The following is a 27,758-nucleotide window of genomic DNA, read 5'->3' as shown; positions in this document are numbered from 1 at the left end:
AATGTAAGTTTTTGTTATGAAGTGAACACGTGCTGACAGAGAAAGTGCAAAGGACGCGGCAGGACGCATAGGATCCGTGGTGGAGAAGAGAGGCGCTCCTTTCCTTCTGTCCCCTTCCCCAGGCTCCCCTCCTCAGAGCACTTCCGGCTCGACCCTTTGGTGCCCGGCCTTCCAAGCTTTTAGCTATGAAGCCACGAGAGGAAAGAAAAAAATGTGAAAAGCCAAGACATATTCCACTTTCTAGCCTGTCACTTGCTACATTCCCCCTAGTAATATATGGCACACACCTTGCGGGGCCTGTGACTATATCTAATTTGTCCTTTCGGCTACCTGAGTAACACTTGGCATGTGGATGTGCCACAATTCACTCAGCCAGCCCACTGAAGATGGATGCTTAAGGTGGTTCCATTCCTGCCCCTTACAAATAATGCTGCAATGTGTGCACCAGCCTGTGCTAGTTTACTATCATCTAGAGTGATCTAGGGAGCAGAGATCAAATACCCTAGAGACACAGTGAGAAGGAAAAGAAGTTGTGAAGATGTAGCAAGGTGTTTGGATTTCTGTGTAAGGAAGAGGAGCCTGGCAATGGGAGGTATCGTTCATGGAAGGGGAAAAGGACAACAAAGAAAAAGGACTAGGAAGTTTACATGTTGAAGGCCCCGGCTTCTGGCAGAACCAAATCCAAACTCCCGAGCCTTACAGTCAAGGTCTTGCACCTTCTGGACCCAATGTCCTCTTCCACCTGCATTTTCTCTCTCTGCCCCATTGCCGGCCTCCCTAAATGCCTACACCCCACGTCAGCTACAGGTGCAGCCAGACAGCCCCCAAACATACACAAACACTTCCCCTGGTCTGAAACACACTTTCCTCTCTCCTTCATCCAAAAGCTCTCTCTGTTTCTTTCATGTGCAGATGTCCACATCTCCATAGCACCTGGTGCCTCTTTCACAGCAGTGACTGCAACATGAGCGCAGCTACACCAAAAAACACCTGGGGGCACGAACCATTCACTATGCTATCCACAAGCCCCTCATCCTGCTCTGGCACAGTACTGTCAGAGAAAGGCACTAACACACACTTACTGGGCACGGAATTGTCACACATATGCCTGGATATGTACATGTGTGTGTGTGTCCGTGTACATGTCCACATGTGCGCGTGTGTGTGTATGTGTGCCCATTTGTAGATGTGAGTCTGTGCGTGTCTACGTGCATGTCTGTGTGCCTGTGTGCACGTACACGCATCTGTGTGTTTGCATGTGTGCGCATCTGTTTATGTGCGTGTGTCTGTGTATCTGTGTGGGTGCACGTGTCTGTGTGCTGGTCTGCGTGCGTGCATGCACGGGTGTCTGTGTGTGCATCTCTGTGTGTGTGTCTGTGTGTGCACGGACGCGTGCATGAGTACAACATGCTTTCTGTCTTCGCTGGGAAGAGGAAGAAAAAAACAAAGATGTCACCAACCCACTGAAGAAGGCGTGAGGCCCACGGAGTGACGGTGTGCCGAGTCCCTGAACACTGATGGTGGTCTGGGGAACCTCGTCTCTGGCTCCACGTGGAGCTGCCAGTCAGCTCGCTGCTGCACCAAGAGGGTCCCAAGTAACTGCACGAGGCTGCTGATTCTAAGAGGGTGACACTGTGAAGCTCCAGCTGAGCTCAACTCAGTGACAAAATCACCTACGGAATGCCCTCTCTGTGCTGCTGTGTGGCCCAATATGGTAAAAGCAAGTGTGTGTGGGTATGTATGAACTACCGTCTGCAGCCTCAACAATGTAGAGGCCTTCCCGTTAAATAAGTCAGTTGTTTTTAAACATGAAGTCTAGGGTTATCTTGCTGGGTATTTTAAAGAGCAGACTTAGCAAGTGCACGGCTTGCACTTAGGCGCGGGGTGAACACCCATTCCCTTCTTTCACTTAGTGCCCAGTACCATGAGTCACCCGCTCTGCTCCTCCACCTTCCCAGGAGACAGTTCATCCCAGATTCTGTGCACACAGTAGGCCAGCTGTGTGGACTATGGCCAAGTCCAAAGGTATTCAAATAAGTACCATGATGTTCCCTGAAGCCATTTTTTATTCGTTTAAAGACTCCTAGAAGGAAAGCCAAGATCTTGATGCTGCTTAATATTACATTTGGCTTTCCCCTTAAGCCACTTTACCTAACAGACTTGGCAGGATTAGAATGGGATAAACAAAGAAAGCAACCAGCACAGCAGCTAATGCCTAAGACCTATGATCCTGCGTTTTCAAATATCCAGAATATGAAGACTGCCGATTTCAAGATTCATGAGAATTAATCACATAATAGGCAAGAGGAATAATTTTTTGTAGACGTGTAATTTTCCAGCTATTTTAGCTGTTAATTCTCTTACCTCAAACAAATCATGAGAAAATTCTGCTGGCATCGTGTCTGCCAATTATAAACAAACACTTCCCACAATCAAAATTTTAATTCAACTTGGACTTTGTCTTCAACACAATCATGAAAGAGTAGTGCTTGCCTTTTGTACAATTACATGCCTGAAACCACATGAATATACAACTGTTCTGTCCTATTTGGTAATGAAAGTCTCTATAGTATTCAGGGAAAAGGAAAGGTGTTAGCTAACTTCTAGAAGTCAACATATGGGGTTTTTTCATTTCATCGTGTGACTATTTTCATTTCTTTAGTATTCACCAAATAGTAGCATTCCCTTGGTCTTACTAAATTTATTTAGCACAAAAAAGGTGTTCTGAATGTTTGACCATAAAAACTCTCAAGGGAGAAAGCCAAGAAGAGAAATCTGGTCCTAGGAATCTCAATGAGGTGTTTTCCTGGAGATTTAGTACTGCAAAAAGATGTTCTAATTTGACTGATGTTCTGGGATTCTTCTACAAGAGGTCACACACAGACACAGACACACACACACACACACACACACACACACACACACACTCCCCCTTTCTCTCTCTCCCTCTTTTGATGTTCATCAGTAACAACCTGGCTAGGTAGGAAGTACTTAATAATGTAATGATTTTCTGTTATTTCACGAAGTTATTCAAAAGTCCAACGTAAAGTATGATTTAATGTAGACAGCTCTACAAGCCAGAACAGAACAGGTCCCTATGAGTAACACTGGCTTTGAACAATGAAGAGACGCGACGAGAAACTTGGAGAAAACCCAGAAGCAGGTGGAGGCACATGCCCTGCTGGCCCCCGCAGGGATCCCCTCCAGCGTTACCTTGTTGGAGATATCCAAATTGCAGCTGGCTTCACAGAGGGCCACCACAATGGGCACGTTGCCATCTTTGCAGGCCACGTGGAGGGGGGTGTTGCCGTGCCTATCTTGGAAATCGACAGAACACCCCTGGCTGATGAGAGCCTGGATGACCTCCATCTGACACCGTCTCACAGCAAGATGAAGAGCGATGTGTCCGTCCTGTAACAAACACCAGGGGCCATGAGCACTTTCCCTTATGCACGTGGGCCTGGCCACCTGCCTTTCCAGCCACTTTCCAGGCATTGTTACTGCAGATCCTGAAGAAGGATTACAACACATTCTTTACTCCTGGCGAGTGGGGGAGAGGCTTCGTGTGCCCCACTCTGAACAACCACAGACTAAGCTGACCATCAGCCTGACTAATTCAGGCGTGGCCTGAATAGTCAGACAGAAAGACCCAACACTTCTTCTTGTCTCTAAATGTATAGAACTTACGTAATTGTTGGCTCTCCAACAGCCTGTTTTATCAAGCGCTTAAAAACCCCTTTTATTTTTTTAAAATCCTTGTTTGAGAGAAAGAGGGACAGAGAGAGCACGAGCAGGGGAGAGGCAGAGAGAGAATGAGAGAGAAAATCTTCACCAAGCTCCACACCCAGGGTGGAGCCCGACACGGGGCTCAATCTCAGGACCATGAGATCATGACCTGAGCCAAAATCAAGAGTCGGATGCTTAACCAACTGAACCACCGAGGTGCCTTGAAAACCACTTTTAAAAACATTTGCTCAGCAGTCTTCACTTACTTCCTAAGCAGAAAGCCTATCATTTAGGGCGCCTGGGGGCTCAGTCAGTTAAGTGTCTCTTATTTTGGCGTGGGTCATTACCTCAGAGTCATGAGATCAAGCCCCAAGTCAGGCTCCACGCTGAGTATGGAGCCTGCTTAAGATTCTCTCTCTCCCTCTACCCCTCCCCCCTGCTGGCAATTGCTCTCTCTCTCTCTCAAAAAAAAAAAAAAAAAAAAAAAGCCTGTTTTCTCTTACCCAGGGAGAAACTGGGAAAGCCACGGGAAGCGATGTGCTCAAGGGCTGTCATACATATCAAAGGCAAATAAAACATGCTGAATCGATGCATCCCAAAAAAGACCAGCCTGGGAATTCCCTCCACTTGTTACGGAACCCCTGGCGAATAGACAGGTTGAGTTTTGTGAGCTGCGTAGAGAGTTTGGGGACATGTCTGTAACTTATCTGTTCTAAGGGTTCTCTACCTCAGTATACTAACTGACATCTGGGGCCTGTGCTGGGAGTTGTAAGATGTGTAACAAAAGCACACGGATCTTCATCCACTAGATGCCAGTAGTAACCCTCGCTCCTGGCTGTGACAACCAAAACCAGGCTCCAGCCACCACCAAATGCCCCCCGGGGGCAAGCTTGCTCCCAACTGAGAGCCACTTCTCTGCACCAAGAAAACACTCCACAAATGGCAGTTCCTAACTTACCTACAATATCCCAAATTTGACGATACGAGGAACACCACAGCCTCATTTAAGTACAAGCTCACAAACAAAAACAGATTATGCTGAATTTGCTTAATTAATAAAGGAGAACCTGGTCTAGAGTTGCAATTATCAGCCAACTAAGAGTGGTTTTTATCTTTTAACGAAACAGCGGGCGATAAAAGTAAATAAACCATCTATTTCTCTGTTTCGCTACAAAGTAATAGAGAGTTGCCAATTTTGGTCCTAACTGAAGATTGTCTTAGGCCCAGTGAACACTCCTATACCTGCTTCAAAGCTAAAAAGGCGGAACATAAAATAGACAGCTGAGCCATCTGACCATAAAGTGTTAACATGCCACAAATGAATATTAATTGTCAAACAGAATCTCATATTAATAGATTAATAATTAATTATCAAACAGAGAAGAGAAAGGACCATTGTAATTTGCTACATTCGAGTTTGTTATTGTAGGTAATTAATGGAGGAGTCTTGTGGTCCCATCAGCCCCCCGGATCACCTGCCAGTGCGTGTGATACATCTACCCACAAATCACCTTGTCGGAGGCATTGAGGTCGGCTCCGTGTTCAGACAGACACTCCACGATGTCGTGGTAGCCCCTGGCAGAGGCTGTCAGGAGGGGCGTCTCTCCTTCTCGATTCTTAATGTTCACATTGCAGCCGGCTTCACAAAGGGCTTTGGCCACAGAATAATAGCCGTGCCAGGCAGCACAGTGCAGGGGGGTTTCTTCTTCCTGGCCAAAGAGACACACAGGTAAAGGAGGAGAACACAAGAGCACACCAGTACAGACGCAGTGAGTTCCAGCCAACATCAGCAGCCGAGTCAAGGCAGTACAGAAAAAAGAGCTTGTGGCAAAAAAAAAAAAAAAAAAAAAAAGCAAAATCTGAAATAATGGACGCAAGTCTGATGTCTCTCCTTCACTAATTTTCTTTCCTCAACACTTGGGTGTTGGATAAATTCAGTTTCCCCTGCAGTTTACTAACAACTGACTTTTAGGAGCCCCCTGGAACCACTGGTTCAGCTCTTCTACACAGGAGAACCCCGGGGTGGATGGATTTATAACATCTTTCTTATCAAAGTGCCTTCATTCAGTTCATCTGAGACTCCTCACAGGAGGAGAGCACTTATCTGAGCGGGAATTCTTGTAACAAGCTTAACACCTCAGGATTTCTGTCATGTGTATAACATAGAGATCACTCACATAATTTGTTATTGCTCTGGCAAAGACGTGCTGAGATAATTGTGCTTTAACAAGTCAGGGTGATGGCTGGCCACAAGATCTATAGGATTGTAAGGACTGTATATTCACAACGAACATCATTAGACACAGATGTCTGTCTACGAGAGGTTAGTACAGTGAAGTGTTTACAGGATGACTCTGGAACCAGACTGTTTGGGTTTGAGCCCCAGCTCCACCATTTACAGGCTGTGTGAGCTTCGGTATGTTACTGAACCTCTCTGTGCCTGGATGTTCTCTTCTGTAAAAGAAGGAGTGAAAATAATAGCAACTCACTCACAGGGTTGTCCAGAAGAGTGAATGAATGAATGAATGAATGAATGAATGAATGTTAGTGCTCCTGTTTGAGTCCCTGCCCTCAGAAATCTAAGCAGAAAACCTACCTTGGATAAAACCCCAAAGGACCCGACCATATCAAACGGCTACGGGTACAGCCACCCAGCAGGCGAAAGGAAGTGAGGTCGGCTACCGTGACCTACCTTGTCCTGGAAATTGGGGTTAGAGCCAAAGTTGCACAGTAACTGAACCACATCGGCATGGCCATAGCGAGCTGCCACATGAAGGGCTGTCTCTCCAGACTGTAAAAGAAACAGCCAAATTCAGAGCACTCTCCGGGAGCAGACTCTAGAAACTAAATGCACAGGACTGGAGGCCCACTCCCATGCACGCCTGGCTCCAGTCCTCCCCGAAGGGGCCCCCACCACCCTCAGGCCACATGCCCCTTTGGTCCTGGGGTGGAGGGTCCACCACACAGCTAGCGTGAAACCCACATGTGTAGCCCCTCCTGCTTGTCATAAAACCTCCTACGTGGGAATGTTTTCCTTCTCTGTCATGGCGGTTCTCAATCTTCTTTATGTACGGATGCTTGTAGCCATGTGATTTTCTTTTCAAAACACAAAACTCCTGTTTTAATATTAAGTTACTTAAACACAGTTTTATTTATGAGCAAGTTTCTGATTTCATTGTCTATGTTGAGAATGTTATTTCTTACATTCTCAGAGATTAAAAAAAAACATCACTATTAGCCCACAGTGGCATTCTCCGAATTTGCAATAGGTGAAATTTCCCTATGATTTCCTTACGATATTTTACTTATACCTGTCCAAAAACTGTGAGTATAAACTGATTGATACAAAACAAGATGCTTGTTGCTACCTGACCGAAAACTGCCATCATACGTGTGTGTGTGTGTGCGTGTGTGTGTGTGTGTGTCTTTGACATGAATATCATCCCTTAGATACAGAGCAGTGCACAGTCCATACAACTGTATATGGCAGCTCCGGTTAAACATGAAAAGTCAGTCTACAAGCACTAGGAGCAGACAGGAGTTGCACAGTAGAACATATAATGAATGAGGAGGTAAGAATCCCTGGTACATGTTCAAGCCCTGCCAGTGAACTCACAGGGTTCTTGTGTGAACTGAATGAAACACAGATACATGAAAATAAGGTAACTTGCTAAATCAACAGCTTTTGTTATAATAACTTTGCTCCCCAAAGCCTTATTTTATGTGCATTGTCTCATGAATTCTTCTAGTGCCGGGGACTGTAAGGTCAGCACTGGCAGTTACTTCAGAGGGGAGGAGAAGCGTAAAGAGATGTACACATGGCAATTCAATACAAGGATCAGGACTCGGATCTGCTTCTGGTTGTCTTTCTAGTAGAACCTTGAGTTTCCAGGTTATGGGGCAGATAATTCACTGCTTGCATATTATGCCAACTAGCTGGCAGATTTCAGCTAAATGCAGATTTTAATGTTAGACTCAGCCAGTAGCAGAAAGATACTTCTGAACTTCCCTGCAGGAAGATTTTCATCACGGACCCTTTTGCTTTGGATCCAGATGCAGGTGGCATGTCCATACTCAAACGTCACCTCAGATTACTTCCCACTATCCCTAAGAAGAGAAGGAGCCTTACCTTGTCTTTAATATCCAAAGGGCATTTGTTCTCATTGAGAAATCTCAGGGTGTCCACGTGGCCATGCCGAGAGGCCCAGTAGATGGCATTGGATCCCCCCTGCATAAAAACCAATGTGAAGTCACATTTCCAGATCCAAATGCACACGTCACTCAGACTCACTCCATTTCCCTTCCTGTGTGATGGCAAACTTCAAAGGAGCTAACTTCCAAGAGGAACGAACTCTCGTTTTATTCTTTAGTTTTGATAAAAAGACCAAGGTGATGTAAGATGTTAACATTCTGGGAAGTGGGGCGAAGGGGTTCCAGGAGCCCTCTGTCCTATCTTTGCACCTTTCTTTGGTAAATCTAGAATTACTTCAAAATCATGTTTTTGTTTTCTTAAAACCTTCATTTCAATCTCCAGTTCAAATTTCCTCCATAGTCAGGATCGGCTCTAGTCCGTGTACAGTTCTGTAAAATCTATGGCCACATGGACCATCCTGACTTTGTTGCCCTAATACACATGCAGACAAATACATCTCTGATGAGATTAATCAGACGATGGAAATTTTCCCGGATGTGACATCTCATAACACTGTTGAGTACATGTGATGAGTAAGGAATAGATCTGGGGTAGCGCACAAGGAAAGGCTGATGCTGAGCAACCGAGCCAAGAGAAAGGGACGTATTTGCCTTTTTGTTTGTAACACGGGTCAGACTGGACCAGGCTATGGGACAGGTCATCTTCCTTTGTAGGAGACTGAGAAATGAAGTAAGGGGCACATGTGGTTTTCCTCTGTTACCTCTGTGATAGGAAGACATTTGGAAACACTTAGGAGGTAATTCACTGGCAATAAAACAGAATTATGACCTTGTCCTGGACATCAATTCTTGAGCCTCTTTTAATGAGCAACTGTAGTATTTGAATATTCCCGCAGCCAGCAGCGATCAGTAATGGAGGTGTCCCATGCTGGAAGAGACAAGAAAAACATTTTTGAGGTTTGGTAGGCAAGGAAAAGCAACTGTCACCGTTGTCCAACACCACACAGCTTCTTAGGTCTCAACAGACGCACAACCACTGCTGTGTAACAGGAATGGGGACAGCCGGGGGAACACCCAGCCTTCCTCTGCTGGATTCACACTCAAAGGTGACAGTTTCATTTCCAGGATGAGCACATTCACAGTGTCGTGGGGAAAGGCTTTGCATGGAGAAAGGCCCTCGGTGCATTCCACCTCATTTCTAACTCAATTCACTCTCTACGCAGAAGTGATTTCTCCACAGTATGGAGTTTGTAACAGCAAGGGGGGGATGGAGAAGCAGAAGGGATCTTTTTCACCGTGAACTTGGAGGTGTACAGTCACAGTGACCACCCCCCACCCCCTGCCCACTACCCCTGGCAGAGCAGTAGCAGACCTTGTTGGGTTGGTTAACGTCATAGTTGGACAATGAGCCCAGGAGGTGCTGTAGGCCTGGGACGTTGTCATCATTGATGGCGTGGATGATGGCTTTCATCACAAAGGAGTCTTCCTCATCCTTGAAAGGGACGAAGAGGGAAAAAGAGTTAGCTTGCTGGCCATGATCCTCTTATCAACATAAGAGAAATCAATGCTCATTTGTCAAGAGAAGCATCTAGAGGAAAGTAGGCCACTTAATCTACAAATCCATACAGTCATGAAAGGAACCAGGAGGTTACTTTTTGCTCCTTCCATGTAGGAAACTAACGCCACCTTCTTTTACCTGTGCCTTAATGTCACTTGCATCATAACCCAGATGGCAAACACCTTTCAAGATTCAGATTTAGAACAACTGATAACAAATTATCTTCTGTGTTTATCTTGGAAACCTTTCAAAATATATAGTCCCAGAAACCACTGTAGAAAATATCAGGCATAACTCAGAGTCTAAAAACCATAGAACCAAAGAAATGATACCTCTGAATTTTACAGTCTTAATTTGTAATTTGTCCAATTATAGAATTGTTATTTTTTGATCACTGGAATTTCTTCCTCCTCTAAGTATAGAATAACATGGCAAAATTCTCTGAAAGCTAGTCACTATATATACATATATGTATATTTTAAAGATCCTAAAGGAGGAGTAATGTAAAAATAAAGGCCAGAAAAAGGAAAACAGATGCATTGCTAATTACAAAGAGAAAATAGAGAATGTCAAACTAGTTAAATCCTTGCCAATTTGTCAAAGTTTTCTTATAATAAGATATTTACCAAATATGGTACATTAAAACTAAAGAATAAGCTAGAAAAATCCCAAACAATATCTCTGGACTCACAGAGGTGTGGCTCCTCATATTTCAAATCTGGAAAAGCGTTATCACAGAGGCTGAGTCTCTGCTTGTGGGGTGGAATGGAGAAAGCATTTCTCTGATTTCTGCTTTCTCTTCTCTATGGGTCTGAATCCAAACCTCATGAGGGTTTTAATAATATTTGGACAGACTCCATGTTAAGAATGTCATAGGTTTTGCTTTTCCATTACAATTCCAATTGATGCCTAAGAGACATTTGCATGAAAGGGACAGTCAAGAGAAATGAGGTGAATGGGGGGGATAAGCAGATGGTTACGACAGGTCCTCATGATCAGTAGGACATCAGAATGATGAGGGAACATGAGTTCCAGGAGGGGTCATCCCACCTAGAACCCCCACGCACCCTGGGGCCCTCTCCCTCCCTAAACTTCGCACTGTGACACATATATTTTCCTCTAAGTGCTTATTCAAGATTATTTTAATTTATAACATTTAATTGTTCTCATCTTCCTTAGGTTAACAGATTTTGTCTTGTCCCTGGTTCCACTGTTACCCTCAAACAATTCCCAAACCTAGACTTTCTTTTCCATGTCCTCCTTCTCCGACCTTATTTCTTTCCCATTCCTGTTTTCTCCTTAACATTTCTCCTTTGACTCTACAAGGCTACACCTGGAGGCTCAGTGAAGCAACTAGCTTCGGGGCAGGGATAGAGCTCGTGTCTGCTGATGTGTGATCCTGCCCATGGAGTCCCTGGAGTCATTCATGAAACACTGACTATGAAGTCATGGGAGCAGGTTGGTTCCCACAGAACCAACCTTTCTCTCTTCTCTGACATCCCCTTTACCACCAGGGCTCCCAAAGCCCTGTTGTCTGACTGTCAGGGGACAGTCTTATTGAATTCGGATGTGTCCAGTCATATCTGAAGAGTTAATCTGTGATTAGGTTTCAGTGTTCATTATGGGAAAAAGTATGGAATTGTTCTCAAGGGTTTTAGGCACTCAATACAATGTCAACAGAGCAAGTAGGTTTAGCCTTCTGGTCTACCACAAACTCCCCCAGCAAGCTCCACAGTATTTGCCTTGATTTGGGGAGGGGGGGTGTTGGTAGGAGGAGTATTTGCCTCTTTTATGGTATTATGATCAAGTATTTTCCAAGGTCAGTGGCAATAGAGGACTCTCATTTTCTTCATGGAAATTAGAATAAACTCTTTCCTCTTCTGCTGGCCAGTCATTCTCTCACCAAACTGTGAGTGTGGGAGGAGTGGGGCAGGGTGTGGTAGTGTCAGAGGTAGTGGGTGGGACTGGGCATGGTGCCAATCCAAACAAAGAGAAAAAAGAACGAAAGAACCAATACCATACATCAAATCAGCCACCTAACTCCCTACCTTGAGCAGAGGAAGAACAGGCCTGACACTTCCGTGACTTTAGGTTTTCTGGGTTGTTGAACAAATCAAACAACCTAAACATTGGAAATACACAGTTGTAAGAAAGAACTTCAGCAAGGCAAACAGGTGTGCTTACCAGAGTATCGTCGCTTCTGGCAACACTCATGTTACTCCTGGACAAGAACGACCTGGATAATCTTTGGCACAGTGATATCAAGCGAACGGATTGCTTTAAAAAAAAAAAAAGGCAGGGAGAGAGGAAGAGAGAGAGAGTTTACGTAAGGATATTCAAATTAGTACAAATGACAAAGTCTTTGAGACAGCGTTCACTGCTGACAGCATGTTCTTTAGGGGTGGGAGACCTTCCAAGCAGGTTGGATCATATACGCCTAAAGAAATTTCTAAAGGTCTTACAAATTAAGACAACAGGATAGAGATTCTCCTTCCGCATTTCATTATTAACTACACAACTGTATACTCTATACCCCTTCTCTCTTAATATTTTCTTCTCTACTTTTTGAGGAATGGAATCTTACCCTAACAAACCCCTTGCACATCCCCACTCAAGGGTCCTGTCCTGTATCCTTGTGCCCAGGCAAGCTGGTATTAATAGTAATGTGACTATCAATACTCATACAGTTGTTAGAAACAAACAGGTGGGGAACTCCTTAGCCTATAGGACAAACACCCCTGCATTTACTCTCAAAGGCAAGAACAACAATAGGTAAAAGAATATGTGTGTTGGGGGTGGGGGGGGGGTGAGTGTGGGTGTGTGAAAAAGAGAAAAAAGAGAGAAACTTACGGTGTTCTCTCTACATTTTAAGCCTAGTCTAAGGGCTTCTTTCAGACTAAGTGTTAAGTCTTAAGTAACCCTAGTGCTGTGGTCCTCTTCATCCCTGTCATGGCACCCTAAACTTGATGGGTGTGAAAATGAGGTACATTTCTGGCCCAGTGCTCAGAGACATGGCAGGTATCTGCTTCCTCCGGGCTTCACATGATCCTGGGCATAAGAAGACATCCTGTCACCTTCTCAACCTTGAATTTCTATTTGTTCAAGGTTGACTGGAATGCCCTTTAGAGCCATGCCCCATACAGCCACTGCAAAAGCCATTCACATTGAAAAAGAACACGAGACCACAGTACAAATGCTCATGGCCCCACCCCAACCCCCATCCCAACCATTCATAGACCAAGGCTGGTTTCAGAGAACCATTTACACAAGTTCTACTATAAATGCACTCCCATGCTGCTTACCACAAAGAACAGAGTTATTCAAAATGTGGTTTGTTGAACTTAGGAAAAGATTACACTATAATTTTGTTGCACTGATTTAAAAATTGCCTTGGGAATGGTCTTGATTTAAAACAAATGCAAAATTACATGCAAAAATAAGACTTAAAGAGGACTGAAATACTATTTTTGCTTATCTTTTGAAAATAGTGTTTAATGGTGCAGAAGACTATAGAGTCAATTGAAACAAACAAAAAGGATGCACTTTTGAAGGCCAATGTCAGAAGAGATGAGCCTGGACACAGGGAGTGCCACGGAGAAAATAAATTAGTTATCCCTCCCTATCAAACAATCTTACTTTCCACTTTTTCCGGGCTGCGAACTTCTTGAACTTCTCCATGTTGACTGCCGACGCCTTTCTACTAAGTGCTTGTTGGGTATCTTTAGGCTAAAATCAAAGTCCAAGAAAGCAAATTTAGAACACTCCAAGATGGAAATGGGTTACATGACAACTTTTGGAAACCTATAGTTAGTTAGGATGCTTACACACTCACCTTAGTAAAATAACAGAACAAGTTGGGATAACGTGCAAAAGCTAGGAACCTAGTCTCCGGAGGGCAACTCTTAGGGCTAAGGGTTTGATAAAATCCATAAAGACTGGGTCTTGGGAAAAGCTGAAGAGTTGGGCTCAGAACAGGCTAAATTTCAACTTTCTGGACTGAGAGTTTGGGAATGGCAAGATTCGTGGTGAGGTTATGTTATAAGGCATTTGAACTTCATATATCATCAAGTAATCATTTAGAGCTGGTAGGAACTCAGAGGTTAGCAAATTTGGCCTGGCTGATAGCATTAGGATCCGTTGTACTGCATCTTTTTTGGGAGGCCATTAGTTCTACTGATGAGAGGAGACACCATTGCCTCCTCAGGGAACCCACACAACTGCTAGGAGCTCATGCAGCAAAGCTCTCTGGATGCCCCAACCCTACTTCTGCGATGCAAGTTGTTGCACCATAATCCCCTCACCGGTTCCATGACTTTATTCTGTAATTGCCACATTCCCTCACCGTTGGTCCTTTCTGTTCTAGCCGGAGCACTTCAGTTCTTTAACCCAAATGGCAATGGGTGTTGCAGGTAATGTAAAGGTATATGTTGTGCCAGGGGGCGGCCGCTGGCCCTGGCCCAAAGGCAGCTGTGCAGGGTTTGGGTGGCCTTATGGAATGAGGGCTCAGTACTGGTAGACATTCAGATTTTTCAACAGACGCTGGAAATCCAGATTTGATACGGTATTTAAATGTTGGCAATTAATTCCAAAAAATTAAAATATTCTCTGGGCCAACATCCCACAGGTGAAACCAAACATGGCTGTTGAATAGACCTGACCCATTTACAACTGACCCTCAACTCCCCGTTTACAATCCTGCATTGTGATAGCTTATTCTCCTCCACGTCCGTGATCATTAGGACACTCTCATCTGTGCACCATCTTAAAATAGGGCACCAATGTCAAAACCAATACTTCAGATGTGACCTGTGGTGAGACCCCCACAGTAACTAGGCCTAAGGCAAATGCATTCCGGGATGTCCTATAATACCAAACCAATCACAATATGCAACTTACCTTGATCCAGGGATGCTGCAAACTATCTTGAATTGTCATTCGCTTCCTTTGTAGGGGGAAGGGGAAAGAAAAAAAATGCTGTGACCATAGAAGCAAACACTGAGGTTGTTTCCATGCCAGTTGGGCCTACCAAGCAGATGCTCTGGAAAATGCAGTTCAGGGCCTGCTTCGGGGAAGAAAGCTGGAAAGAAGTCAGTCTTTCTGTGACTATCTTGCTGTGTCTGCAGGGACTGACTGAGCAGGTGCAAAGGCCCCGCCTGCATTTTCTGAAGCGTTCCACATGGCATGCTTTCCTTTGCCACGTGGAACCTACCAGGCTCTCATAAACGTGGTCCGCATGCACAATACAAGTGCTAGCCCTGGTCCTGCTGAAGCCATGGCCAAGTACCCCTCAGGAATAATGGACACTCACTTTGGATCCTTGACGAGGAGTCTTCTTATGAAATCTTTGGCTAGGGCACTGGTATTACTGAAGTATTCTTCCTCAAATTCGTAGTTGACGGCAGATACATTTGCTAACGTTTCTTGCTTAGTGTCTCCAAGAAATGGGGAGGCCCCACTGAGGCTGTTAATAAAGTGGGGTGCAGAACATGAATGATTACCTCTTGGGCTATCATGTCATTCCTAGCATATCTAATAAGGGGAGTGAGGAATAATATGATAATCTGTCCTTGGGCAGTCACTTCAGAATCCGATTACATTTTACAGGGCATTTAGTTGTCACGCACAACAGCTTCAGCTTAATGCATAGGATGCATTTAAAAAGTTAATCTGGAATAGCATCTCTTAGTTAAAAAAAAATAAAAAAGCTTCCGACTTTGGCTCAGGTCATGATCTCACGGTTTGTGGGTTCGAGCCCCGCATTGGGCTCTGTGCTGACAGCTCAGAGCCTAGAGCATGCTTCAGATTCTGTATCTCCCTCTCTCTCTGCCCTCCTCTACTCATGTTCTGTCTCTCTGTCTCTCAAAAATGAATAAATGTTAAAAAAATTTTAAAAAAAACACTGCTTTCCTATTTTCTCAGCAGTGATGGACAGCCACGCTTCCTTCAGTGATTAGGCTGTAGTTTCTGATGACTCATTGCGAATTAGGAGAAAATGTTTAATTAGTATAAACTACACGTGTTCTGGGGGTGTGAAATGAATATGTTTACATAAAAAGCATGCATAAACTGAAGAGATCAACATGACATATAGATGGTTAATAAGACATATGGTCTCAAAGAAAGAGGAAAAGAATACAAGGCGTGGATTTTGGTACTTACAGAATATAGGTTATCACCCCAATACTCCTAGACACAAAACGAAAACAGAAACAAATGTCAGAAGAATAGTACACTAAAGCGGAAAGATGAAAGCATCAAGGACATGCTCCTTACCACATATCTGCCTCAAGACCAAGAGGTTCATAGTTGACTATCTCAGGAGCTAAGAGGAAATAAACGCATGTTTAGTTTTCAGAGAAAGTGAATCAACAGATTCTATCTTCATGTATAAACCAGAAATATATACCAGGGAAATAAATGATGTTACAGCAGGGGAGTTTCTGCCAGTATAATTCATATTATTGATGAGAAATAAATGAGCACAGGAGTAAAAAAAAAACTTACCAACAAACTCTGGTGTCCCAAATATGTTTTTGAATTCATTTCCAAAATCAATTTTATGGGCCAACCCAAAGTCAATGATCTTGATCCGAGGTTTAGGAACATTTCTATCCAAAAGCATTATGTTTTCAGGCTTCAAAAAAGAGACAGAGAGAAAGAGAAATAGTACACTAGTGTTCAAAACAGCATATTCACAAAACCAAAAGGTGGAAACAACCCAATGTCCATCAACTCATCAAACATGCTACAACATGGATAAACCTTGGAAACATTAGGCTAAGTGAAACAAGTCAGATGAAAAAGGACACATATTGTATGATCCCACTTATCAGAAGTATCTAGAATAGGCAAATGCAGAGACACAGAAAGCCGAAGGGTGGTTGCCAGCAGCTGTGAGAGGAGGGATGGGGAGCTCGGGATTAACGGATACAGGGTTTCAGTCTGGGAAGATCCACTAGTTCCAGAGATGGACGGGGCGATGGTTTGCACCACAGTGTGAATATACTTAATGCCTCTGAACTGTACACTTAGAAATGGTTAAATAGGTAATTTTCATGCTATGTTTATTTCACCACAATAAAAACAAAGAGCTATGATATATTATGCTGAAGACAAAGTGGTAGAATTGTCCCCTGCCCCCCACCCCACCCCGGAAAAACCACCAAAGCCTAGGGGTAAGAGGGTAGTTGTAAGAGAACACCAGGAAAAATAAATGTTGTGGTTTAGGTTCTCCCAGGAGGAGACTTGTTGACAGAGATTCGGGTGCAAGTGGCTTATGTGGGAGCAGGCTCCAGGGAATACTTGGTAGAGGATGGGGAGACAGGAAACAGAAGGAAGGAAACCCACACAAGGTGTCTTGTCAAGGTGAAGGTGACTGGAGTACAATCCCTTTGGGGAACTTAAGGAGGAGCAGCACTGAGTTTTCCAGCTGGAGCATGAGGGAGCCGGGGTATTTATCCACCGACTCCCCATCCTCCATTGCTAACAGCGGCCTCTGTGGGGCCTTACTCTGGCATTTCCAGCTCCCAGGGCCAGAAACCAGACATCAGGCAGGGAGCTGCAGGTGTGTGCAGCAGCGGTATTCAGGGCGTGTGTTAGTGAGTGTTGGGGGGATCTGGATGGGGTGTTGACAGATTGCTACAAGAAATATGGAGGAAGTCCTCCCTCCTCTGAAGCCTTGTCCTAGCTCCAACGATCTGAATCATTCACTTGTCAGTCGACCACATGCTTCTTTGTGACTACCTTCTCAATGCCTCAGATTGTACCTCGATTCTTCCGTTGTCACTGTATGTTGCTCCTGTGCATGCCTTTCCTTCCTAGAGAGACCATAGCTTTTCTGACAGTTAGAACTAGGACATGCCTTTATATCCCCCACAGTGCTGTGCCTCCAGACAGGCAAAGACCCCAATTAGCCAATCTCCGCGTCTGTCTTGATTGATTGCCGGTGACAAAATCAGGCCTTCGCATCAAGAGGGAGAGGAGAGATCAAGACATCTTCCACCTTACATGCCCTGCAGCCACAGGGGATGCAAACTGGACAGCCAGTGGCCACTCTAAGCTGAAAACATTCCATAACCAATAGCAGCTTAGAGATCTGGCTGGTAAACCCCTTTGATTCTTCCCCAGGGATTCTTGAATGTAATCATTCGTCCTAAGCCTCTATCCCACAAAAGGTTAGGAATCCTTGAGTAGGCATTCATTATATACCTGGTAATTTATCTTCATAATTCCATCTGTTAAGCTCATACAGGATAGGGGCACCTGGGTGGCTCAGTTACACATCTGAATCTTGATTTCGGCTCAGGTCATGATCTCATGGTTCATGGGTTCAAGCCCTACACCAGGCTCCACGTTGATAGTATGGAGCCTGCTTAGGATTCTCTCTCTGCCTCTCTCTCTGCCCCTCCCTCCCTTTCTCTCTCTCTCAAAACAAATAAACCTAAAAAAACAAACAAACCCATACAGGATTAAAAAAAATGTATCTCTTTCAGATGCTTCAATTTTTCATAGCCAACCACCAATGCTGGGATTTGCATAACCTTCTCTCTGGCTTACACTCAGCAACGTACCTTAAGATCAAAATGGGCAATCTGAAGGGAGTGTAGGTAGTAAACACCATTAAGAATTTGTTTCAGAAACTCAGTTGCTTCCTCTTCAGTCAAAGATTCTTTTTCAGCCAAGAAGTCGAACAGCTCGCCACCTGCCACTCTGAAAACCAGGAAGCAGAGGTTACTGAGCATGCTTGTTTCATACAGATTTGTTCTCTTGTAGACTATTGGTGTGCTCAAATTTCAGGCAAAAGAATGGCCTAAGGACAAGCCGAAACTGCCAAGCAAGGAATTAGAATTCATGCTTCTCACCACTGGGCTGACAATTCTGCCCATTTGTACTTGAAAGCACCTGGATACCATTCTCCTGATGTGCTATGTTCACACATGAAGGCAGGGAGCAGAGACGTGATGGGGGGGAGGGGGGAAATGTATATTTAAAACATCTTCCTTACACATACTTACAGGTGAAGTCTTAATTCACTGATTTAAAAAAAAAACAAATTATAAGCCAACTTTGGGCAGCATTTATAGAATAGATCTTCCTAGCACAATCAGAAAGTACCTGGAAAGTTCATAATCCGTATGCTAATCAATTGTTTTAAACCCCAAATCATAATATATGGCCTACAAGGATTTTTTGTTGTTGTTTTATATCCATTTATATATAAATACTTATGTATTTATTAAAAAATCACATTTCATAATGAATTTAACAAATACCTTCACTAATAAGAATACATGTACACTGGGGCACCTGGGCTTCAGTTAGGCGTCCGACTTTGGCTCAGGTCATGATCTCACGGTCCATGAGTTCGAGCCCCGCGATGGGCTCTGTGCTGACAGCTCAGAGCCTGGAGCCTGTTTTGGATTCTGTGTCTCCCTCTCTCTCTGCCCCTCCCCCACTCGCACTCTCTCTGTCTCTCAAAATGAATAAATGTTAAAAAAAAAATAGGGGTGCCTGGGTGGCTCAGTCGGTTAAGCGTCCAACTTCGGCTCAGGTCATGATCTCGCGGTTCGTGGGTTCGAGCCCCGCGTCGGGCTCTGTGCTGACAGCTCAGAGCCTGGAGTCTGCTTCAGATTCTGTGTCTCCCTCTCTCTCTGCCCCTCCCCCACTTGCACTCTGTCTCTCTCTGTCTCAAAAATAAATAAACATTAAAAAAAAAATAAAAAAAAAAAAAGAATACATGTACACAAAATTGAAATGCATCAGGTTGTTTGGGGATTTATCAATCAGTCTCCCTGGCCAGACTGTAAATCTCTAAAGGACAGAGGTCAGCCCCCGGCCATCCACCAGATTCTTCCACAGTCCCAGCCACAGAGCAAGAGCTCAAAACTTTGTTATCCAGTGGATAAATGAACAAACTCCCCAAAGAAATCTACAGCAGTAATTAATGGCAAATAACAGGGAACTTTTAATAAGAGTTTTTATAAGTTCATCTTTTCTCAAGTTTAACCATACATTCACAACATAATAATTAACTGTAATTACGCACATAACTGCTGTGTTCATTATCTTTCTTTCAGCAAGACAGCTCCATAAACATACATACCACTTCTACATCCAGAGGAAAAAAAAAAAACAAAAAACCAGTGCTTACGAGATTAAACTATAATGACAAAAGTCTGTGTCTTACAGAATAGGGTCAGATCCTGCCCCTTCACCCTCTAAGTTGTTGTTTTTCTTAACCTGGCTCCAGATCCACTAGCATTAGGATTGCTCGGGGTGTTTTAAACATGCAGAGTCTGAGGCACCTGGTGACTCAGGTGGTTAAGTGTCCGACTTCGGCTGATCTCACAGCTCGTGAGTTTGAGCCCACGTAGGGCTCTGTGCTGACGGCTCAGAGACTGGAGCCTGCTTCAGATTCTGTGTCTTCTGTGTCTCTCCCTCTCTCTCTGCCCCTCCTCCCCCATTCATGCTCTGTCTCTTTCTCTCTCTAGGCTCTAAAAAATAAATAAACATTAAGTTAAAGAAAAAAAAATTAAAAATACAGGTTCTGGGCCTCCCTTCCAGCCTGCTACCTGAGAGTTTCCAAGATGGGCACCAATAAACGCAGAATTTTTAACCAGCGCCCCAGGGGATTCTTAGCACACTAAAAAGTGAGGGCCATTTTTCAAACTTTTAACTGCATCCTCCTGCTGCATGGCCTCCCTCTGATATTTAAGGTCTGGATGTTTATCCTGAAGGCGAGGTGGCTCCTCTGCCCCTGGGACCCCAGCAGAGGGCTCACGCAGATATGCCACAAGCCACAGAGCCTGAGCCAGCCAGGGAGGCCTGGAGCCTGGCCCGGGGGACAGAGACCTGCAGGTGACAAGGACATTCCCACAGCAGTGGCCTCCCTGCCTGCACCCTTCTAGCCTTACTGCCCTCTCCTCTCTATGGAGCTCTTGGCCGTGAACCCCACACTGGCTCCCCACCACTCCTCACTTTTCTGTCTCCTTACTCCTCTTAAAAACAACAAAACAGGGAGAGGGATTCCTTCAACTCCAGGGGAAAACAGGGAAACGAACCAACTAATTTTGAGCAAGATGGTCTATCACCTGGGTGCTTCCTTACTCTCTGGGCTGTATGGCGTCGTCGAGGTGCATCGCGCAGCCCTGGGCCACGTGCTAGGGTGAGATCCAGAGCTGGCACACCCAGTGCAAACCTTAATTCTGCAGCCACAAGGTTATGCCTTCTCTCTGGGCCTCACTTTCTCACCAAACAGGTATAACAGGACCTACTCCTTTGAGGATTTTGAGAATGAAAGGTAATAAATACAAATGATGCGGCTGCCAGGTCTGGCATGAGGCTGAGGTCCAGGAAGTGGAATGGATGCCATTTAAAGGAGGGACAGACCGTCCCTGTGGGCTGCCATGCCACCTGCCCCAGGGCTCCAAGAGGAAAGCCCCCTTCCTGCCCTGCTTTCCCTCAAACCCACTGACTGGCCTGACCAGTGCGCTCTCAAGGAGGGGGTGCAGCTTGATAGCGGTGGCTGATCCCACCTTTCCTCCCTCTGCCCCACTTTCAGGGGCGTCCCCACTCCCCCTCGCTCACACAGACCACTCATGCTTCTCAACACATCAGAAGTTTCTTGACAGTGAGAAATGGCTGGGGGTTGGCTGCCTGGAAATGGGGAAAACCTTCCAGTATCGAAAGCGTCAGCACAAGGCAGAGGCCCGGGTCCTTCCTAGAAACCCCACTGCCACTTCAACCCAGGTCTTTGCTCCTTTTACCTTTGGTAGCTTTCCCTGCCTCATGTCTGACCTGAGCTTCCTTCTGGTCCTGGAGAAGCAGTTAATTTCATTCTCCTTGGGCTCCAGGCTCTGTGAAGCGGGACAGCAAGGGGTGAGAAGACCCCAGTTCAAATTCTCTCCCATTACCCAACTTCCACTGAGCCTGGGATTCCTCTTCTGTAAAATAAGGGTCAATCACACCCCACAGAGTTGTTTGGAGATTTCAGGATATGTAGAGCCCCTTGGCGCTCAATAAACACTGTTTTTCTTGTCCTCTGGCTTCAAAGTAAAAGCCCTCCCACAGCGGCATGGTGTGCAGGTGCATGTTTAACAATGGACTCCCTGGGGTTGGGGGCAGGGACAAAGCCCATTCCTGAGCTGTCCTATTCCTCTCATGGTCATTTCAAGCCACCCAAGTGATGATGGTGACTGTGTGGTTGGGAAGCATAAACAGCTCTGTGACCTGGGCGAGCCAGCTACCTGGCCCACAGACACATTCTGGTATTTTCCAAGGATGGCGCCACAGCACTTCATGCCACGTGCTCTTCTGCGCTGTGATTGTGCCTCTGTGGCTCCACCCCCTTGATTCTTTGACCAATAAGACATAGCAGAGTGACTCTGTGCCAGCTTCAATGTGGTCCTTCATAGACCTATGGCTACCACATCCCGAAGTCCTCATGTAAGAAGTGTGATGGTCCCGAAACCACCAGGCGGTATGAAGAAACCCTGGAAGATGAGACACCCCATGAAGAGAGAAAGAAGCCAAGGGGCATTAAGCAAGAAAGAAATCTTGAGAGTGGATCCTTCTGTCCAGCAGAGGCCATGGAGGTCAGACTCTGAGCCCTTCTAGAATTCCTGACCCACAAAGTCATGCACAAAATAAAACGGTCATTTTGATCCACTATGGAGGGCACCATGAATACGACCCATGCTCCCCATGGAGGAAGGACGCACTATCCAACTACTAGGAGGATACCAGAGCTTCCTTCTGCTACAAGCTGCCGTTCAAAGTCACATCCAATGGCTGCTGAGCGTAGGAACATAAAGCTGGGCTGAACAAATGTCTATAAAGAGCTAGATATAAATATTTCAGGCTTTGGGGGCCATATAGCTCTGCCACAACCACTGAACTCTGCCCAAGTAAGGTGAGAGCCTCCTTAGATAATTTGTAAATGAAGGGGTGTGGTGTGTTCCAATAAAACTTTATTTACAAAACCAGGTGACCACCTGGTTTTGGCTCATAGGCTGTAGTTTGCCTACCGTGACATAAAGGCCAGGACAACTCAGTCCAACCTGAAGCAATTCTAAAATTCCTTCAGAATTTTCTGTTGGGCCCACTGGGGCTGCCACTGAGCTGCAAGGCAGCACGACCTCTTCTGTCCACTACTGTTCCTTCCCCTCTGTTCCAAGTCTTGATCCCAAGGGCAGTTCTTAAAAATCATCCTCCACACGTCCGCTTCCCTGGGAACCTACCCTGCACCCCACTAAATTTGGGGGTAGTTTGTTACAGACCAGTAGATGACAGAACACTATCTTGAACTGGGTCTGTTCACTTGGTTCAGCCAACAGAAACCAGGTTTGTCTTTCTCTGGGCCCGGTCACCTTCTACCCTATTCAGTCTTCCTTTCTCAAGCAACTTAACTCCAATAGTGCCTCCTGATCACAGAGATGAGAACCAGAACAACCCTGGAGCCCCCAGAGTGAAGGACAGTGAGGGACCAGCCTGCAACGTGGCGGTGCCTGGTCAAGACTGAGAGGAAGGAGACCTGAATCATCTTTGGTTTCTCCATCATCCTTCTCCAGGCCCTGTTCAAATCTCATGGCATTCATGATGAGCTCCATGCTGTGGTTCGTCCAGGGAATTATTCAGCTGGACTTCAGGAGTGTTGGGAGAGCCCCCACCTCACTGGGCCTGGACCCATCACTGGTTTCCTACTGCCCTGAAGGCCGTACATATATATTCATTCTCCTTCACACGGAAAGGCAGATGTTCTAGCCATCAATTTTAAATATGGCTTATCAAATATTAAATTTGATAAAACTCATCAATTATTTAGTCATTAACCAAGGAAATCAACACTACATGATTTTGGCGAAGATTTGGGGGCATTATAAGCATCACTGGATAATTTACCCCACTTAGCCCCCAAATCTCAGAAGGGCAAAAAGTAACCTGAGGACTTTTTCCATATACAGGCTTAGAACCAGAACTGAAAGGCTTACAATGTTGTTGGGGAACAGCAGGGTAATGCTAACAAGATCAGCCAAAACCTTGGTATTTCCACTCTTCGTTCCAAATTTTACATTTTGCTTATGAGAAAGAAGATTGATGGGGAGAGAGATGAGCAATCTGTGCAGCAAATTTAGAAAGCAAGTCTAACCTCCTTTATTAGGTCTTTGACTCAGAGTGTTTTAAATTACAGCATTATCATGGAAATTGTGTGAAATGCATGCTAATAAGCATTACTGTTTTCACCAAGAAAGCTGGAAAATAGGAAGGTTTCCTCTCATCCCCATGCCTTCCTTTGCCACCAATGCCTCCCTTAAAAGGCTGCTGTCACAGAATGTAGAATTTAAAAAAATTTTGTTTATTTATTTCTGAGACAGACAGAGACAGAGCATGAGCAAGGGAGGGGCAGAGAGAGACGGAGACCCAGAATCCGAAGCAGGCTCCAGGCTCTGAGCTGTCAGCACAGAGCCCAACGCAGGGATCGAACTCACAGACTGTGAGATCGTGACCTGAGCCGAAGTCGGTCACTCAACCGACTGAGCCACCCAGGCGCCCCACAGAATGTAGAATTTTAAAAACACAGTGCCTTCAGAGTGACACAGAGAAACTATTACAGAATTCTGATTTCTGAATTATAATACTATTCAGGGTCCCTGACTTTTGCTAAGAATTGTCCAAGATGTAGTAAGACTTGTTCTGGAAGAGGACTGGTTGTAACCTAAACTGCAGGGGCTCTTGGCTACAAGATAACTATACCTGATGAGCATTTCAAGGTAAATGCTAGAATTCATCAGCATTGGGCTGGATTTCCCCATTTGGTGAAGAGGGGGCCACTGGAACAATTCAGGACACACATTCAGGTCTTGGCCTGCTAGGACTGGATAGGCCTCAGCACACAGGCCCCCAACCCCAGCTCTGGCCCTAGGTTGTGGATTTCAGGCCCAGGCCTGGCCCCTGAAATATCCTGCACTATTCTCCACTCACTCTTTCCCCTGTCTCTTTGGCTACCTGAACACCGATGGCCCGGCAGGGGACCCTGAGGAGAACCAGGGCAGCAGAGACATTAAGAAGAAAGAATACGGATCCCCGAGCCACTGTCTGGAGGCCACCCACCCAACCTGTAACATCCACACTGTACTTGAGTGAGAGATAAATCCTATTATGTTAAGCCACTGAGATTTTGCAGTTGTGTTCCCGCTTCTGTGAATACCAAACTATTTAACCAGAAGTAAGAATACAATCTATTTTTTAAATTTAAATTAAAGGAAAGCAACCAATGCAAAGCACAGAGTACAGTAACTATTCTGGTTATCTAGTGTTGTGCAACGTATCTCCCTGAACTTAGTGGCTTTAAACATGACAATCATTTTGTTGTCTCCTTCGATTTCTGTGAATCAGGAATCCAAGAAGGCTTGGCTGGGTAGCTATGACTTAGGGTCTGTCATCAAGGTGCAATCAGACAGTAGCTGCAGCTGAAAGCACAGGGATGATGGACCACCGGGGGGCTCTCTGGGCATTTCTCTCCATGTAAAGTCATGGCTCCATGCGGGCTGGTTTCGGCTTCCTGACAGCATGGCAGACTCAACACAAGGAGACCATTTGCGTGGAAGTTCATGGCTTCAGGGCAAGTGTTCCAGGGTGGAAGCTGCCTCAGCAGTCACACAGCCTCAACAGCAAGTCGAAGTCTCCTCCAGATTCAAGAGGAGAGATGTAGAATTCATCTCTTAATGGGGGGAACTTCAACATTCTACACAACACGTAGGACAGGAGAGGACATTGCAATCTTCCTCAGAACACACGTCACATTACCTGTGACAGACAAACTGAAATTCTCAACCTTACTTCACCTGAAGGAGTATTTTACGAGGGTGAGTTAGAGGTAGTTGTATTAGTGTGCTAGGACCACACCAACAAATGGGGGAGGGGGACGGTTGGCTCAAACTAACTGAAATTTCTTGTCTCAAGTTCTGTAGGCTAGACCTCCGAAATCAAGGTGTCAGCAGTGTTGTGATCCCTTTGAACTCTCTAAGGGGACCTTCCTTGCTTCTCCTAGGTCTTAGCAGTTTGCTGGCAACCTCTCGTGTCCTTGGCTGGAGATGAACCACTCCAGGCCTCTGCCCTCATGCACAGGTCTGTGTGTGATGCCCAAATTTCCCCTCTTACAAGGACACCAGTCTAACCGGATTAGCACCCACCCTAGTGGCTTCATTTTCACTTGGTTACGTTCATTAAGGCTCTATTTTCAAAGAAGGTCACATTCTGAGGTACTGGGGGTTGGGACTTCAACATCTCTCTTTTTTTGGGGGGGGGGGGGGTGGATACAATTCAACCCATAACAGGTAGTAGCTGCTCACAGGCTGCAAGCAAAATGTCACAGGCTGGCTACAGCGTCTCAGGACCAGTGGAGGAAGTAAGAGGGAGGATAATCCGAATCTGCTCATGTCTTTTGTTAGCCTTGTTTTCAGATTCTCCTAGGACAGAAGGGTCCCTTCATGCACCGTCATAAAAACTTTTAAATTCAGGTCAGGGGGCGACTGAGTGGCTCAGTTGGTTAAGTGTCCGACTTTGGCTCAGGTCATGATCTCGCAGTTCATGAGTTCAAGTCTTACATCAGGCTCCATGCTGATGGTGCAGAGCCTGCCTGGGATTCTCTCTCTCTCTCTCTCTCTCTCTCTCTCTCTCTCTCTCTCTGCCCCTCACCCGTGTGCTCGCGCGCGCATGCTCGCTCTCTCTCTCTCTCTCTCAAAATAAATATATAAACTAGAAAAATAATTCACATCAGACAAATGTGAATGAAAAATGCATATCTGGTCCTGTCCTGAAGTAACTTCCCCAACATTTTGAGATGATCCTTCTCTTACATCGTGCAGGACGTGATGTGAAGGTGTTGAAGGCAAGGACCCGCCTTCTTCCTGGTTCTGCCTCTGAACAAAAATTAGAGCTCAGTGCTCTACTGTCATCATCAGGTTCCTTCTTGTTAATAGGGGGAAGCCCTGGAAGGCTTTCACACTGTCACCTCTCAGGGTCCAAAAGGAAACCCCCCAGGTAATTGAAGACTTTGAGGAATGCAAAGCTGGTAATCTGAAGGGAAAGAAACACAACACCCCCTCCTTGTGGAATTTGTGAAATAGGTGTGAATTTAAGGTCAGCAGCAGCCTGGGGGCTTGAGAACACATTCTCTGCTTAGATACTGTGTTATCCCCCAGGCACTTTATAAATAGCATCAAAGGAGTTCCTAACTTCACACCTCCTCTGAATTAGCCCTGCCTCCTTTGAATCCAAAACATAAACTATATCTGAAAATACATTTTCTGTCTGTTTCACCTCAAATTCAAGTTCAAGTAACAACTTAAGAGGAGTCCTGGGGATCCTCACAACACAGCATGCTTGGCACCCAAAATTCACGGTGGGGGTGGGGTGGGGGAAGTGATCTTTCACTTTACCCAAAGAGGCTGTGCAGGAAACAGGGAGGAGCCTTCCCAGGGTTTCTAGAATGAAATCCCTATGGGAGGAACATCACCGAAAGGGTAAAAGGCATTGGAGGCAGACATTCTGGGTTTCAGTCTGCACTCCATGACTTCAGATAGGTTAAGTTACTTTCAGAGGCAGTTTCTTTGTCTATCAAATGGAGATAATAAAACCTACTGTTCATTATTACTACCGGGGATGAAAGGAGAAAATGTGACTTCAGTTAAGAGCATCTGGCACTCGACAAGTGTTATCAATATTCCAGGCAGCCGTCCCTCGCCTTCACTCCACCTAACCATAGGTGTCCGGGTGAGGAAAACCCTTGAGTTGCCCTCTGTGTCTCACATCCAGATGCGAGCCTACGGGGTGGGATTTGGACATGGCTGCCATGCCAAGGAGGGAGTGAGGCTGCTCACTGGTTATACACCAAGGCTTCCCTGAAATGAGTAGTCATTCCTGGGGCACAAACCTGGGGAAAAGGTGGGGGAAGGTGGGCTTTGCCTCTGTTTCCTTGGGTCTGGACAGAGAGGAATCTAGATGTGCCTGAGGGCAGCCAGGTGGGGGAGGGAATGGGAGAAAGTGGGTCCTGATGGGGCAGGCAGGCACCTGCAAGCAAGAGGAAGCACTGGCAGTCCCAACACCATCCACTTAATGTGACTATTTCTCTCCTGTCAAATAAAGACGTAACATGGCCCTGTCTAGATTGTGCCACAGGAGATTAAAGACGTGATTTCTCGCTTAGTCAAGAGTGTGGAGAGAATACCAAGGCCTGTATGGAGCTGAGAGAGGTGATGAGGGACAGTACTCAAGGGAAGTTCAATCTCATGGGGCCAAAAGGACCACCACACCCAGCCACTCC

At 45.4% G+C, this 27,758-nt stretch overlaps 1 protein-coding gene across 5 annotated transcripts in view; it reads right to left on the bottom strand.

Moving 5' to 3' along the window:
• The window catches only part of DAPK1 (death associated protein kinase 1), a 188,998-nt gene that overhangs the window by 41,968 nt on the left and 119,272 nt on the right, over positions 1-27,758 (bottom strand). For all 5 annotated transcript variants that reach the window (XM_043566427.1, XM_043566425.1, XM_043566429.1 and 2 more), the window contains exons 4-17: positions 18,007-18,145; positions 15,941-16,070; positions 15,710-15,758; positions 15,596-15,622; positions 14,745-14,897; positions 14,333-14,378; positions 13,073-13,162; positions 11,621-11,713; positions 9,251-9,370; positions 8,708-8,806; positions 7,856-7,954; positions 6,419-6,517; positions 5,238-5,435; positions 3,214-3,411 (exon numbers count right to left, since the gene is read on the bottom strand). In XM_043566427.1, the coding sequence (XP_043422362.1) occupies positions 3,214-3,411; positions 5,238-5,435; positions 6,419-6,517; positions 7,856-7,954; positions 8,708-8,806; positions 9,251-9,370; positions 11,621-11,713; positions 13,073-13,162; positions 14,333-14,378; positions 14,745-14,897; positions 15,596-15,622; positions 15,710-15,758; positions 15,941-16,070; positions 18,007-18,145 (1,540 nt within the window). The remainder of the gene's footprint in view (positions 1-3,213; positions 3,412-5,237; positions 5,436-6,418; positions 6,518-7,855; positions 7,955-8,707; positions 8,807-9,250; positions 9,371-11,620; positions 11,714-13,072; positions 13,163-14,332; positions 14,379-14,744; positions 14,898-15,595; positions 15,623-15,709; positions 15,759-15,940; positions 16,071-18,006; positions 18,146-27,758) is intronic.

The sequence above is a fragment of the Prionailurus bengalensis genome, chromosome D4 (assembly GCF_016509475.1).
Source record: "Prionailurus bengalensis isolate Pbe53 chromosome D4, Fcat_Pben_1.1_paternal_pri, whole genome shotgun sequence".
Taxonomy (NCBI): Eukaryota; Metazoa; Chordata; class Mammalia; order Carnivora; family Felidae; genus Prionailurus; species Prionailurus bengalensis.
The sequence above is the reverse complement of the archived record's forward strand: the minus strand, read 5'-3'. Positions and strand labels throughout refer to the sequence as shown.